This window comes from Macaca mulatta, chromosome 3, assembly GCF_049350105.2.
Source record: "Macaca mulatta isolate MMU2019108-1 chromosome 3, T2T-MMU8v2.0, whole genome shotgun sequence".
NCBI classification, from domain to species: domain Eukaryota; kingdom Metazoa; phylum Chordata; class Mammalia; order Primates; family Cercopithecidae; genus Macaca; species Macaca mulatta.
In genome coordinates, this window is record NC_133408.1 from 183,200,127 (window position 1) to 183,215,711 (window position 15,585).

General features: G+C 35.2%; 1 protein-coding gene across 1 annotated transcript; it reads left to right on the plus strand.

Annotated features, from left to right (window-relative positions):
- The first annotated feature begins 465 nt into the window (after window positions 1-465).
- Window positions 466-1,482, plus strand: TAS2R39 (taste 2 receptor member 39). Its single transcript, NM_001080763.1, has one exon. It carries the CDS (start codon window positions 466-468, stop codon window positions 1,480-1,482), a length of 1,017 nt encoding a protein of 338 aa, NP_001074232.1.
- Window positions 1,483-15,585: the final 14,103 nt, after the last annotated feature.

Genomic DNA, 15,585 nt, shown 5'->3' on the forward strand with positions numbered 1-15,585 from the left:
AAATGGAGGTAGTAGAAGCACATGCTCATAAGGTTATTGTGAGGTTTAAATGTAGTCATTATAAATAAATAATTTGAACATTTCCTAGCACAAAATAAGAAGTGTGTGTGTGTAGCAGTTATTTTCAGTCATTTTCTGCAGTCACAAGTGAAAGTAAATTAAATGATGATCAGTCAACCAGTGTTCAAATTAACTGAAGCTACCAAAGAACACGGACCTCAGTACCATGTTAGCTGCTTTTCAAGAGAGTCTACTCAAGTGCTTCCCTGGGCCTCATTATTGAACTACTACCAACATATTCAAAAATAGGGAGAGGACTAGAAACCAAATCCTTCCAACATTTGCATCTCTAGATGTAGAGCTAAGAATTCTGAAATAAACAAATAGAGTGAATTTGGAAATGATGCATCAACTGCTTCCTCCTGTGACACGAATACTGGGAGTTATCAAGAATCTGCCCATCAAATGCTAGGGAGATGTTTTCCTCCAAACACCAAAGAGAAGCAACAGCTCAGGATGATTAAACTCTGCGATCCTGCAGAAAGTGAATTGTCGCCATTTCTCATCACCTTAACTTTAGCAGTTTTACTTGCTGAATACCTCACTGGTATCATTGCAAATGGGTTCATCACGGCTATACATGCAGCTGAATGGGTTCAAAATAAGTCAGTTTCCACAAGTGGCAGGATCCTGGTTTTCCTGAGTGTATCCAGAATAGCTCTCCAGAGCCTCATGATGTTAGAAATTACCATCAGCTCAACCTCCCTAAGTTTTTATTCTGAAGACGCTGTATATTATGCATTCAAAATAAGTTTTATATTCTTAAATTTTTGTAGCCTGTGGTTTGCTGCCTGGCTCAGTTTCTTCTACTTTGTGAAGATTGCCAATTTCTCCTACCCCCTTTTCCTCAAGCTGAGGTGGAGAATTTCTGGATTGATACCCTGGCTTCTATGGCTGTCTGTGTTTATTTCCTTCAGTCACAGCATGTTCTGCATCAACATCTGCACTGGGTATTGTGACAATTCTTTCCCTATCCACTCTTCCAACTCCACTGAGAAAACATACTTCTCTGAGATCAGTGTGGTCAGTTTGGCTTTTTTCTTTAACCTAGGGATTGTGATTCCTCTGATCATGTTCATCCTGGCAGCCATTCTGCTGATCCTCTCTCTCAAGAGACACACCCTACACATGGGAAGCAATGCCACAGGGTCCAAGGACCCTAGCATGGAGGCTCACATTGGGGCCATCAAAGCTACCAGCTACTTTCTCATTCTCTACATTTTCAATGCAGTTGCTCTGTTTATCTACCTGTCCAACATGTTTGACATCAACAGTCTGTGGAATACTTTGTGCCAGATCATCATGGCTGCCTACCCTGCCAGCCACTCAATTCTACTGATTAAGGATAACCCTGGGTTGAGAAGAGCCTGGAAGCAGCTTCAGCACCGACTTCATCTTTACCCAAAACAGTGGACTCTGTGACTGGCACCCAAGAAGACCACAGGACCTGACCTAACCGGCTCTGCCATTCCCTCACCTAGACCTCTCTTTTCTCTCTTCTTTTCTTCTCCAACCCTCATCTAACCCTTTCCCCCTGATGTGGCTTTTTATATAGAAGATTGATCATTTCTCTTTTGCTTCATGGGTACAATCTTAGTGGTGCTGTCATATTCTTTACCTGAGCCCTCTACCTCCCCTTGCTCTCTTTAAAGCAGTGATTCTACGCACTGGGCTACACATTAGAATCTCTAGGGTTGATTTTTGAAAATACCAATGTTCAAACCCAATCTCAGATCTATTAAGTCAGAATTTCTAGTGTTAGAACTTACACAATTTTCTAAGCTCTCCAGGTGATTCTGCTGTGCAGCAGGGTTGTATAACCACCAAAATAAAAGAATGTTCTGAAACTTGAGTTCCTGAAAACTCTGTTTCTCCCTCCACATGCCTTTTAAACACATTTAGATTACTTGGGAAGGTTTCTGAGCAGAAGTTTGAAATGCATTTTGTCTCCATCTTTCAAAGATATAACCAAAATAATGTGGAACTATTTATCAAAATTAATAATGCATAAAACACCTTTCATTCTAAAAATTACTAAGAATTTTTTCTAAGCATGGTTTTGTATAAATAAGCAAAAATATGTGCAAGAGCCTCTTCACAGCTGCACTATTCATGAATGAGGGGAATTGAATGTCTGAAATGAATATTATGTTAACCTCTTTTAAATGAGATAGACGCATGTTTCCTGATATGAAAAGATTTCCAATACATCGTGCAAAAAGCAAGGAGATATTTTATGATTCCATCTGTATTTCTTTTTTTCATAATACTTATATATTTGTATGCATATATATGTACATACAAAGTTTCTGGACAAATATACCAAAAATAATTCGCAGAGGTCTTCTGAGTGGTGTCACTGGGTATCTGGGAAGTAAATGAAATATTTACAATTTATTTTATGCCTTGATGCATTGTTTGAACTACTTAGAACATGTATTCACTAATTTCAAAATTTTGAAAGATTTATATTGATTTCTATTAGAAAGTGAATCGCTAAGTAAAAAAGATTTGAGAGAAAGGATTGTGCACATTGTTTTGTTGATTGACTCTCTCACTATCGATCTTTATTAAAAATCCAAACAAATCACAAATTAAGCATTAAGTAAATCACTCTCCTATCACTACCTCTTATTTTTCCATTTTATTTGCTCAAGGGCTGCCATAGAAACATCACAGGCTTTCAATTCATTGACACTTCTATATTCTCTATCCCTCTATCAGGCCTCTCCTCTCTTCCTTTCGTATTCAGTTTGGATTACTGGTCAATCATTATACTCACCCTTCAAAAACAGCTTCAGTATTCACAGCTGAAATGAGCTGTATCTGTGATTTGCTTTGAATTAATCCAACAGAGGGCAAAGGAGTGGAGAATGGGGTGGTTTGGGTTATTCTTATGCTATTTTTTTTTTAAAACAAGGCTTCAGGCACGTGGAGTTCTTTCTACTATTCTGTTTCAGAGTATGTTTGAAAATTTCCCTAATATAGCTTTTATATAAATAAATCATACAATACTCTAATTTCCTGACCCTTCTAAATGTGAAATAACCCCACATTTAAATGACTATTTAACATTCTGTGTTTGCTTCTAAGCAGCTGAGTGTTACTTGAGAGTATTTCATAACTGGATGAGCTCATGTTCCTACAAATTCATGCTCCTCAGCCTCAAATGAGTAACTTCATTGAGCATTTCCATTCCATATTTCCCTAGAGAAGTCATTCATTAAAGTCCCCACAATGACCATCTCACATCTTTTCCTCAGTCTCCAAACCTTCAATCTCTCTTCTCTCTGACCCATTTCAGCCCTTAAAATCTTTGACAGGCAACATTAGGACAATCCTCTTTTTCCCATTAGTAAATATACTAATCCACCAATTTCTGCCTATATACCCAATATTTCAATAGAAAAGGTTCCAGTCAATGAAAAAAAAAATCATTAGACATGTTTCAACTATGTTCTACTCCCTCTATGTTTTTTCTTCCTCCAGGTTTCATTTTTCTATGTGTTTTAGTTTGTTTTCTCTCATGATTGAGTCTTTCCTTAAATATCTGATGATCCTTGAATGTCAGTACTAAAAAGTCGATTGCCAAATTTTAAAAATTCATTTTTAAATATCTCTTAGAATATAAAAACTATATTGAATCATCTATGTGAGAGGTAGCTCAAAAGTAGAACATACAAACTCATTAAATAGTGCCACATTATTTCCACTGGTGAGCCAGAATGTTAGGAACAATCATGGATGTGTCTTCTGTCTTACTCACTTCATGTAACTCATCAGTAAGCCCTTGTTTCTGTCCTGTGACGTGTATAAGTAGAGGATCATTCAATTATTAGTTGAACAAGTATTGGCTGAACACCAACTATATGGCATATTCTATTCCAGGTGCTACGTATACAATGAACAGGGCTCTTGTCATCACAGATCTTCCACTCTAGTGGGAAAGCACAGGTAATAAAACCTCGAATGAATAGCACATCATAGTGGTGGTGGATCAGCCCAGTCAGGAAGGGCCCAGATGAGTAAATAAGATATAAAGAGGTAATTGTTAAAAATATAACTCTAGGCCAGGCGCCATGGCTCACACCTGTAATCCCAGCACTTTGGGAGGCCGAGGGGGGGTAGGTCATGAGGTCAGGGGTTCGAGACCATCCTGGCCAACATGGTGAAACCCTGTCTCTACTAAAAATACAAAAATTAGCCGAGCGTGGTGGTGGACGCCTGTAATTCCAGCTACTCAGGAGGCTGAGGCAGGAGAATCCCTTGAAACTAGAAGGCAGAGGTTGCAGTGAGCCGAGCCGAGATCACAACACTGCACTCCAGCCTAGGCAAAAGAGCAAAACTCCATCTCAGGGGAAAAAAATACATATATATAAATCTAGATAGGGGAAATAAGTTCTAGAGTTCCACAGCACTGTAGGTTAACTTATAGTTAACAATAATTTATTGTGTATTTTCAAATTGCTAGAAGAGAGGATTTTGAATGTTTCCAACACAAGAAATGTTTGAAGTGATAGATATGCAGATTACTCTTATTTGATCATCCCACATGGTACACATGTACCCAAATATCACTGGGTCCTATAAATATGTACAATTATTGCATGTTAACTAAAAATAAAACAAAATTATAAAAATAAAAAATTATAAATATAAACCAAGCATTTAGGATAATTACAAAATAAATCTAAGGAAATCAGAACGTATTAAAGATTGATTTGATAAATAAAATATAAAAATGTTAAAATGGATACAAAAACTGGTTCATTGAAAACAGTCAGTAAAATTGGCATCATTATCTTATATAATCAAGAAAGAAAAAAGGCATAAATACATAAAATAAGACATGAAAGAAAAATAACTACAAATTAGAGAAATTGCAGTACTTTTAAGAAACTATTTTAAGTCTATGCTAGAGTTTGAAAACGTAGATAAGATAGATGTTCCTAGAAAAATATAATTTACTAAAATTGACTTCAAGAAAATCTCAGCAGAATAATCATCACAGTTGAGCTACAGAAAGTGGCGAAGAGCCACTCCTCAAATAATACTGGCACCAGGTGTTCACAAGGGAATTCTATCAACTTCTTAAAAGCAGATAACATGAAGTCTATGTAAATTGTTTCACAGCATGAAAGTTAAAGGAAGCTTCCAAATTTGTTTTGTGAAATAAATATAATTTAGATATCAAAACCTAACAAAAATTGTCTCCCAGAAAACTACAAATAAACCTCACTTATCATTGTTTATACAAAAATACTAAATAAAATGTAGTATTAAATTTAAATCCAGAATACAGGTTTATTCCATAAAAGTAAAATGGTTTAATATTAGAAAACATATCAATATAATTAACCATATAAATAATATCAAAGAGAAGAATCATATAATAATTTTCATAAGTGCTGAAAAATAAAATTCAACAACCATTCCTAATTATTTTTAAAAATCTTAAAATAAAAATAAGTTATTTCCTAACATGATAAAATATATCTATCTCTTAATAGCTAGCATTTTTTTTCTTTTTTTTCGAGACGGAGCCTCACTCTATTGTCCTGGCTGGAGTGCAATGGCACAATATTGGCTCACTGCAAACCTCCACCTCCCAGGTTCAAGCAATTCTCCTGCCTCAGCCTCCCAAGTAGCTGGGATTACAGACATGCACCACCATGTCCGGCTAATTTAACAGCTAGCATTGTTCTTAATGAGAAAACATTATTATTTCCATTAAATTCAGGTAAAAAGATGAATATGTTTACCCTCACCCTATTAACTGATGTTATCCCTACATAGTATTCAGTACAACTAGAAGAAGTGAAATTAATTTAAAGAATTTTTAAAAAGTGGAAGTTTCCTGGTGTAAGTATCATTATCTGCAGATGGTTGTATAAATAAAAAACTCAAGAGAAGGAATTAAAATATTATTATAAATAATAAAAGCATGAAGCATGGAAGGAAAAAAATAAACAGCCACAAAAGATAAGATACTAGAGCAATAAAGTTAACAAAAAATGAGCGCGACTGAAACAGGAAATTTTCCCTGACCCCTTCATAGGCCTCGCAAAGGGAGTGGCTTGTTTATTCAGCCTGCAGCTCTCAACCCCATGCAGCTGAGTGGGAGCAGGGACTGGGAGGAGTTCTTCTGGATGCTGACAGGAGCAGAACTCCTTGCGGCCCTGCGGCAGCATCTCGGGGGGTACCCATGACCCCTGGAGCCCCAGAGGACATGTGTTACAGTGCTCTTTAGCTCTGCCATCCATGTACGGCTTTAGTGTTTAACAGCTCAGTGTGATAGCCCTCTGTATCTCGAGCTCTTGTTGGGCATCCAGGAAGCATCAGGTCGCAGGAAAAAATTGAGCATGGTAAATGCAGGGGATTTTATTGCTGATAAAATTTGCTCTCAGTGGGATGACGGGCTTGGAAGTGGATGGAGCGGGAAGGTGGTCTTCCCCTGGAGTTAGGCCATCTCTGGCCAAACTCCTCTCCAAGGTCCTGCCATCAAGCTGACCTTCTTAAGTCAAGCTGCTTCTTGCCAGTGTCAAGTTGCTGCTTTTCTTCTCTCCTCTGACGCTCTGCTGCTAGTGGAGCCTGGGGGTTTTATGGGCACAGGATGGCGGGGGTGGGGGTGGAGCGGGCCAGGGTAATTTGGAAAAGACAACATTTCAGCGGGAAAACAGAAATGTATGTTCTCACTTTGGGCTTCAGGTCCCGGCTTGAGGGTGGGGCTTCAAGAAGGACCCCATCCTTTTCTACCTAGTATTTTGCTGCATCCTGTCCATATCACAATCTATATGAAGACTACTTTTAAATGCTTCAGATATACGCACAGAAGACTTGAACAGGAGAAAGGCTACCATGCTATTGAGTGGAAAGTGTCAGTGTCATTAGATATAACATTTCCCTAAATGTATCTACATTTAGTGTAATTTGAAACAAATGCCAAAAATTTTTTAGACAGTAATAAACATAATCTGGAAAAAAATGAAGCAAGAATGGCCAAAACATTCTGAAAATGAAAAAGTAATGAGGGAGGACTAACCCCATGAAATAACACACATGTTACAAAGCTAACAAACACAAAGTAGTGTGACAGTGGGAATCAATACTCAATAAAACAGAGTAGACATCCAGAAAAATGAGAATGTAGTATATGATAAAAGTGGCATTGCAAATTAGTAAAGAAATAATGGATTATTCAATAAATTATGTTAGAACAACTAGCTAGCCAAGTGGAAAAAATTTTGGATGTCTCTCTCACATCTTATACTAGGCCAAATAAATCAAATAATTTATGTTTTTTAAAAAAGGAACTATTAAATATTAGAAGAAATTTTGGAGACTTCAAAGATAATTTTAGAGTTGAGAAGACCCTTCTAACCATGATAACTGAAAAACAAAAATAAAATGATTTATTTAATCTGGTTACGTAAAGTAAAAAGATACTACATGGCAAAAACTACCTAAGCAAAGTCAAAGACAAGAAACTGGGAAATAATATTTGCCACTCACATTCCAAATAAAGATTAATTTTCTGAATATATTAAGAGCTCATACAAATCAATAAGAACAATTACTGAATTTAAAAATTGGCAAAGGATATGAACTGATAGTTACAGAAAATGAAATAAAGGTGGCTCTTAAGAAATTGAAAGCTTATAAAATGTGAAAAGATATTTAAAAATAAAAATTAATAATCATCCATTATCCTTCAACCCAGAGACAACTTTTAAAGCGTGTGTGTGTGTGTGCGCATATGTGTGTAGTTTAACAAAACTAGGTTCATACTAAACATAAAATTTTTGTAACCTTTTGTTTTTATATAACATTTAGAAGATTTTTCTAATTTATTAAGTTGCTTTCAGAAATGTGTTTTAAAAATTTAAAGGATGCTCAGCCTGACTTACTACAAGAGAAACAGAAATAAGAACTACTCTGAGATGTACTTTTTCACCTATCAGATTAACAAAGATCAGAAAGTTTGATAACACACTGTGCTGATGATCATAGGGACCAGGTGAGCTCATAAATGATGGAAGTGTTAATTGCTACTGCCTTAAGTACAGTTTAGTAGTATCTATGAAAATTATGATGGTACGTAACTTTCACTCAAGAATTTTACATGAGTGAAACAAGAATACGTATACTTGAACACACAGAAAATAACATATGTACAGGTCACATGTTACAGCATTGTTTATAATAGAAAAAATAGGAAAATCAAAGGATATCATCAATACAAATTAATATCAATACAAAGGTTCAATGTAAGAAGCTATAGAAAGAAAATATTAAAAGAGGCACAAGAAAAAGAAAGAAAGAGAAGGGAACCAAATGTACTTATTTGTTTGGAATGGCTTCCAAATGTGCTATTAGGCACAAAAAAAGTGTTAAAAAAAAAAAAAAAAGCAATGCATTTAGTATACTATCACTTGCATTAATATTGTTAAAAATAATTAAATACATGTGTGCTTGCATATACATTAATTTTCTCTGGAAGAATACAATAAGAAATTAATAATATTGTTTTCTTAAAATAGAGGTAGAGAATGGGAATTTTTTTTTTTTCTAAGACAGAGTCTTGGTCTGTTGCCCAGGCTGGAGTGCAGTGGCATGATCTCAGCTCACTGTAACCTCCGCCTCCTGGGTTCCAGCAATTCTCCTGCCTCAGCCTCCTGAGTAGCTGGGACTATAGGCGCCCACCACTATGGCTGGCTAATTTTTATATTTTTAGTAGAGATGGGGTTTCACCATGTTGGCCAAGCTGGTCTCAAACTCCTGACCTCGTGATCTGCCCACCTCAGCCTCCCAAAGTGCTGGGATTACAGGCGTGAACCACCGCACCTGGCCCAGAAATATTTATATGTTATTTTCTTCCACAGTTGTAAATTATGTGACTGGGAGACAAGAAGCAGGAAGAAGACTTTATACATTTTGTATCTTCTGAATTTTCAGTGGTATTACCATATAATCTATTCAAGAAATGAATAAATAGAAAATATGAGCTGTTTTGTGGTGTGTGCTTGTATTAGTCTGTTCTCACACTGCTGACAAAGACATACCCAAGACTGGGTAATTTGTAAAGGAAAGAGGTTTAATTGACTCACAGTTCCATATGGCTGTGAGGCCTCACAATCATGGTGGAAGAGCAACGGACATTTTACATGGTGGCAGGCAAGAGAGAGCTTGTGCAGGGGATATCCCTTTTATAAAACGATCAGATCTTGTAAGACTTATTCACTATCACAAGAACAGCACGGGAAAAACCTATCCCCATGATTCAATTACCTCCCACTGGGTCCCTCCCACGACACATGGGAATTGTGGGAGCTACAATTCCAGATGAGATTTGGGTGGAGACACAGCCAAACCATATCAGTGCTACTAAATCTTGAGAATTTAGTCATGCTTATTATAATGCTAACAACATCCACTGCCATCCTCTGTGTTTCCAGAACTTTGTTTTGTTTCAGCCAGAAACATTTTTTTCATATCTGGTCAAGAATTAGTGATTCTCAGGCAGCCAGCAGTACTCTCAATGTGTGCTAACTTGAATTAAGGGAGGACATATTTCTGTGTCCCAATAAATTTAAGAAATGCTCTCTTGAGCCCCAGTAAACAGATTTCTATATAATAAACAAAATGTTGCTAATTCACCATCAGCATTGGAATGATAAACCCTAGCAAGCTACCTCTTTCATTTCTATTATACGTGTGATAACATAAAATCTCCCATATCACTGGCCATTTAGCAGAAAGAATTTCTTCTACTTGGCATTAGACCAAGAGTAACAACCTACAGTTGGGTTGAAAAGGCCAGATAGAGGTACCTGTAAAAAGACTAAAGACAAACTGAAAAGAAAATGCTGAGGAAACAGTAATTAAGAAAGTGCTTTGAGAAGAAAATTAGGTTGAATCTTAGAGAAAACTGAATTAACAACAAAAGTAGCACCAACAACAACCAAATAACCACAGAGTGGAAAGTGTCTACAAGCAAGGAATGATAAGACTAGTTAAATTCAAGTTAAAGTTCTAAGTCTCTGCCATCTACTCTGTTTATTCTTGAGCAAAAAAACTAACCTATGCAGATCTTAATTCTCTCATCTATTAAATGAGGAAGATAATAATGCTAATCTCACAGGAGAGTCCTGAACAATAATTAAAATAATATATGTATAGCAAACGGCCGATACAAGGTGGCCATACCTGTTATTGAAAGCAGCTGTATAGGGGTAACAACTAATGTTGAATCACCAGTCTCCAGAACTTGACCTACGAAAAATTTTCTAAACAAAACGTATTTTACCCTCCATTTCCCTCTGCAAAGTATTAGGTGGAACTCTTCTGAAATAGAGGCACTATTTCTTTTTTCTCTTCAGGAAATTGTAGTGAATCTTCTTAAGAGTCTCATTGTCTGAACTTTGGTGTCTATGGACTTCTAAGAGGAGATAAATAAAGGCAAAAGAGCAAAAGGCAAGAACAATCCTGAAACTCTCAAGTCAAGAAACGGATGCTACAGATCATTTTAATCTATTCTGGGTAGGTTCTGGGCATCAGGCTTCTGACCTGGAGTGGAAAGGGCCCCAGAAGGTAGACATTCCTAAAAGGAAAAAGGTGAATGGAACTGCCCCCATTTGTAGACTAATCTCTAAGACAGTCTGTAAACATGGACACCTGTTGGGGGTTCCCCTGGACCAATGACTTATCTGTGTTAGCCATTGTTCCTCAGATCCACCATCCTTAAAAGCTAACAACAAGTAATATGACATTTTGTTGACACCCTTTTACAGCCTTCTAGGAAGAAACATGTCTGTTCCAGGTGTGTTAGACAAACAACATTATTACCTTTCATTTGATCCCTAGTGAGGATTTTGTTGTTGTTTAAAAAAATGAAGTATTTGGTATGCAAAATGATGGCATGCTTCCTTGTACCTTAACAAATGGATTTTGAATAATATACTGGATGCAGAGGAAAGGGGTAAGTGTACTTTGTAAATGCTTTTTCCTATCTCATCATTCTCCGGCATTGAAAACATTAAGTCAACAACTGTCAAAACATTGCCATGGACAGCTGGAAGTAGAGCATTAAAGCCATCGAAAACCACCTGGTAGAAAATATTTACGGGAAATGACAAGATTCCTTAGCAAGCAGCTCCCAACCATCTTAGTAACAGGTAATTTGGTGAAAACATGTCACACGTCACAATTGTTTGCTACTACTTTCTGGTAATGTTGAGAGGTTTTATTTTCTTGTGAACTAGCCTGATTAGTAGAAAGTTAAACTCGTCATAACTCAAATTCTCATGTATGGCCTTTTTTAAAAAATAGATTGGGAAGACTTACAAAAACATAATAATATTACTCATTTTTAAATCTTCTCCCCCAAAAAAATACAGAAGCAAAATTGGTTGTTTCAAAATGATGAAACTTTCAAAATTATTATCATCAAAGTAATACTGGTTTCTGGGGGAAAAAATTAAACACTAAAAAAGGTGTTTTGTGAAAAGCAGCAGTCTCCTGTCTCACCCCAATTAACATTTCCAAAAGCAGCATTTCTATCAATTTCTGGCTTTAGTTTTTATGGTGGTTACTCTCACAACTCCACATACATACACATATACATGTGTGTATATTTTTTATCCATTTGTAAATAATATTCATTGACATATCGCTATAAAAAGTGGGAATTTCTTTTTCTGACTGGGTGCTATGGCTCACGCCTGTAATCTCAACATTTTGGGAGGCCGAGGCAGGAGGATTCCTTGAGGCCAGGAGTTTGATACCAGCCTGGGCAACATAGTGAGAACCCATTTCTAGATTTTTTTTTTAAGTGAGAATTTAAATGTCGTTTACATTACTCTCAAACTATTCATCCTTGTCCTCTTCTAAAATTTTGAGTTGTATTACTATTTTCGGCTCTTGTTTTCATTGCCTTTAAATTGTTAAGTGATAATTTTAAGTTTCCATTTCTTATTCAAGTATTTATACTCAATGCCCATAAAATGCACTTTATAAAAAGAGTACGTTAGCTCTCCATCCTTCCTTCAACACCTTCCCTTTTCCACCTTATAACTTCTGAAAGCAATATGTTCCTTCTGCATTGTCATATGCTTTTCTATAACTATAGTTCAGTCTTCTATGCTTTATTTATAACTTGATTTAAATATAGAAAACCAATAAATAGCATTTCTAATATTGTGGCTAAATACTGCTCAACTCAAGACAGAAAACCACTTCCCATTAAGGTCAATGACACAATCCATAGACCCAAATCAAAGGAGAATATTTCCACAATAGAAGTCAAATGTGTTTTATAGTTTTCTGTGTACAATTCCTTCAACTTCTTTTATAAGTTTATTCCTAAGTATTTCATTATTTTCGATGTTATAATTTTTATCATTTTTTAAAATTTCATTATCAGATAGGTCATTTTTGGTGCAAATAAACAGTACTGATTTTGTATATTGGCTTTGTATCCTGCAACTGTACTGAATTTGCTTATTCATTCTAACAGATTTTTGTAGTCTTTAGACTTTTCTACATATAGGATTATACCATCTGCACACAGATAGTTTTATTTCATCCTTTCCAAATTGGATGCCCTTTATTTCTTTCTCTTGAATAATTGCTCTGGGAAGGACTTCTAATACTATGTTGAATAGCGGAGGCAAGAGTGGGCAACCTTGTCTTGATCTTGACAGAGGAAAGCTGTCAGCTTTGAGCTATGAGCTTGTCATGTGATATATGGCATTTATTATGTTGGGGCACATTCTTTTTATACATAATTTGTTGAAAGTTTTCATCATGAAAGGGTGTTGAATTTTGTTAAATGTTTTTCTGCATTGACTATGATAATGACATAATTTTTATTCTATATTCTGTTAATGTAATTTGCGTAATGTAATGTTGATTTGCGTAAGTTGAGCTATCCTTGCATCCCAGCAATAAATCCCAGTTGATCGTGGTGTTTTCAATGTGCTCCTGAGTTCATTTTGTAGTATTTTGTTCTGGATTTTTGCATGTATGTTCATCAGGGATATTGGCCTGTAGTTTTCTTTTCGTATGGTGTCTTTGTCTGGTTTTAATATCAGGATAAAGCTGACCTCATAAAATTAGTTTAGTACTGTTTCCTCTTCTATTTTTTAGAAGAGTTTTTAAAGGATTTTGTTTATCTTGTCAGGTTTATCTTTTCAAAAAACAAACTCTTAATTTGATTGATTAAGTTGTTTTAAAATATTTTCTATTTCATTTATTCCTTCTCTAATCTTATTATTTCTCTCCTTTTGTTAACTTTAGTAAAGACTTAGTTTAGGGCTTAGTTTGTTCTTCTTTTTCTAGTTCCTTGAAGGGTAAATTTAAGTTTTTAATTTGAGATCTTTTTTGAAATGTAGATGTTTATCACTGCAAAATTCTCTCTTGCTGCTTTTACTGCATCCCATAAGTTTTAGTATGCTGTCTTTCCATTTTAATTTGTCTTGAAATAGTTTTATAAATTTTCCTTTCGATTTATTCTTTGAAACATTGATGAAAGAAATTGAAAAATCACAAATAAACGAAAAGACATTTCTTCATGTTCATGCACTGGAATAATTAATATTGTCAAAATGTCCATAATATCCAAAGTGATCTACAGATTCAATGCAATCCCATCAAAATTGCAATGGCATTCTTATAGAAATAGAAAAAAATCTAAAATTTATGTGGAACCGTAAGATGCCCCAGTAGCCAAAGCAATCTTGAGCAAGAAGAAAAAAAAAACAAACAAACAGAAGAAATCACACTTCCTGATTTCAAAATACATTGAAAAGTTATAGAAATTAAAACAATATGGCAGTAGCATAAAAACATACATATCAACCAGTGGAACAGAATAAAGTTTCCAGAAATGAACACACACATTTACAGTAAACTAATTTTTGACAAGAAGGGCAAGAATATACAATCAGGAAAGGATAGTACCTCCTTCAATAAATGGTGTCAGAAAATTAGATACCCACATACAGTAATAAAATTGGACCTTTATCATACACCATACAAAAAAAACAACTTAAAATCGGTTAAAGATCTAAATGTAAGACCTGAAACAATAAAACTCAAAAAAAAAGGGGGGCAAACCTCCTTGACATTAGCCTTGACAATGATTTTTTGGATATGACACCAAAAGCACAGGCAACAAAAGAAAAATAGACAAATGACATTATATCAAATTAAAAACTGCACAGAAAAGAAAACAATCGGCAAAGTAAAAAGGCAACCTACTGAACAGGTGAAAATTTTGCAAAAGGTATATTTGATAAAAGACTAATATCCAAAACATAAGGAAGTTCTACAATTCAATAGCAAAATAATAGCCTCATTCAAAAATGGGCAAAATATTTGAATATACATTTCTTAAAAAAAAAATCCAAATAGCCAAAAGGCATATGAAAAGGCGCTCAACATCACTAATCATCAGGAAAATGTAAATAGCAATGATATATCACGTAAGAATAGCTGTTACCAAAAAAGAAAAAGTAGCAAATGTTGGTAGGATGTGGAGAAAATGAAACTCTTGTAGACTGTTGGTGGGAATGCAAGTTGCTACAGGCACTATATGGAAAAAAAGTATAGTTGGTGGAAATGTAAATTGGTATGGACACTATGGAAAAAGATCCTCAAAAAATTAAAAATAGAACTACCGTATGATCCAGCAATCCCACTTCTTGATATATATCCAAAAGAAATGAAATCACTATCTCTACGAAGTATCTGCACTCTCATGTTCATTGCAGGATTATCCATAATAGCCAATATATGAAAACAACCTAAGTGTCCACTTAGGGATAAATGGATAAAGAAAATGCAGTATTTGTATGTGTGTGTGTATATAATACATATATATGTATGTATATATGCATACCACACACATACACTCACACTCAGTGGAATATTATTCAGCCTTATAATGAAGGAAATCCTATCACAGGCAACTAAATAGATGAATCTTGAGGATATTATGCTAAGTGATATAAGCCAGACATAGAAGAACAAATACTACATGATCCCACTTATATTAGAAATCTAAAACAGTCAAACCCATGGAAGCAGAGAGCAGAGTAGTGGTTACCAAGGACTGAAGGAAGGAAGAATTGAGAGGATTTGTGTCAAAAAGTACAAAGTTTCAGTTAGACAAGATGAGTAAGTCCTAGAGATCTGCTGTATAGCACAGTGCATGTAGTTAACAATCCTGTATTGTATACTGCTTTCAAACGTGTCAAACGGGTAGGTCTTATGTTAAATATCCTTATCACAAAAAAGGAGGGAAAAAACTTTTAGAAGTGATGGTTATGCTTATGGCATTGTTTATGGTGATGGTTTACATAGGTATATACTTGTCTTCAAACTCATCAAGATATATACATAAATATATACACCTTTTAGTATGTCAGTCACACCTCCAATTTTTAAAATCGAATGTATTTTATTTTCTTATTATCCAATACTGACTCAGTAGCATTCAAGAGGTTGGGTTTGTAATAATTCTAC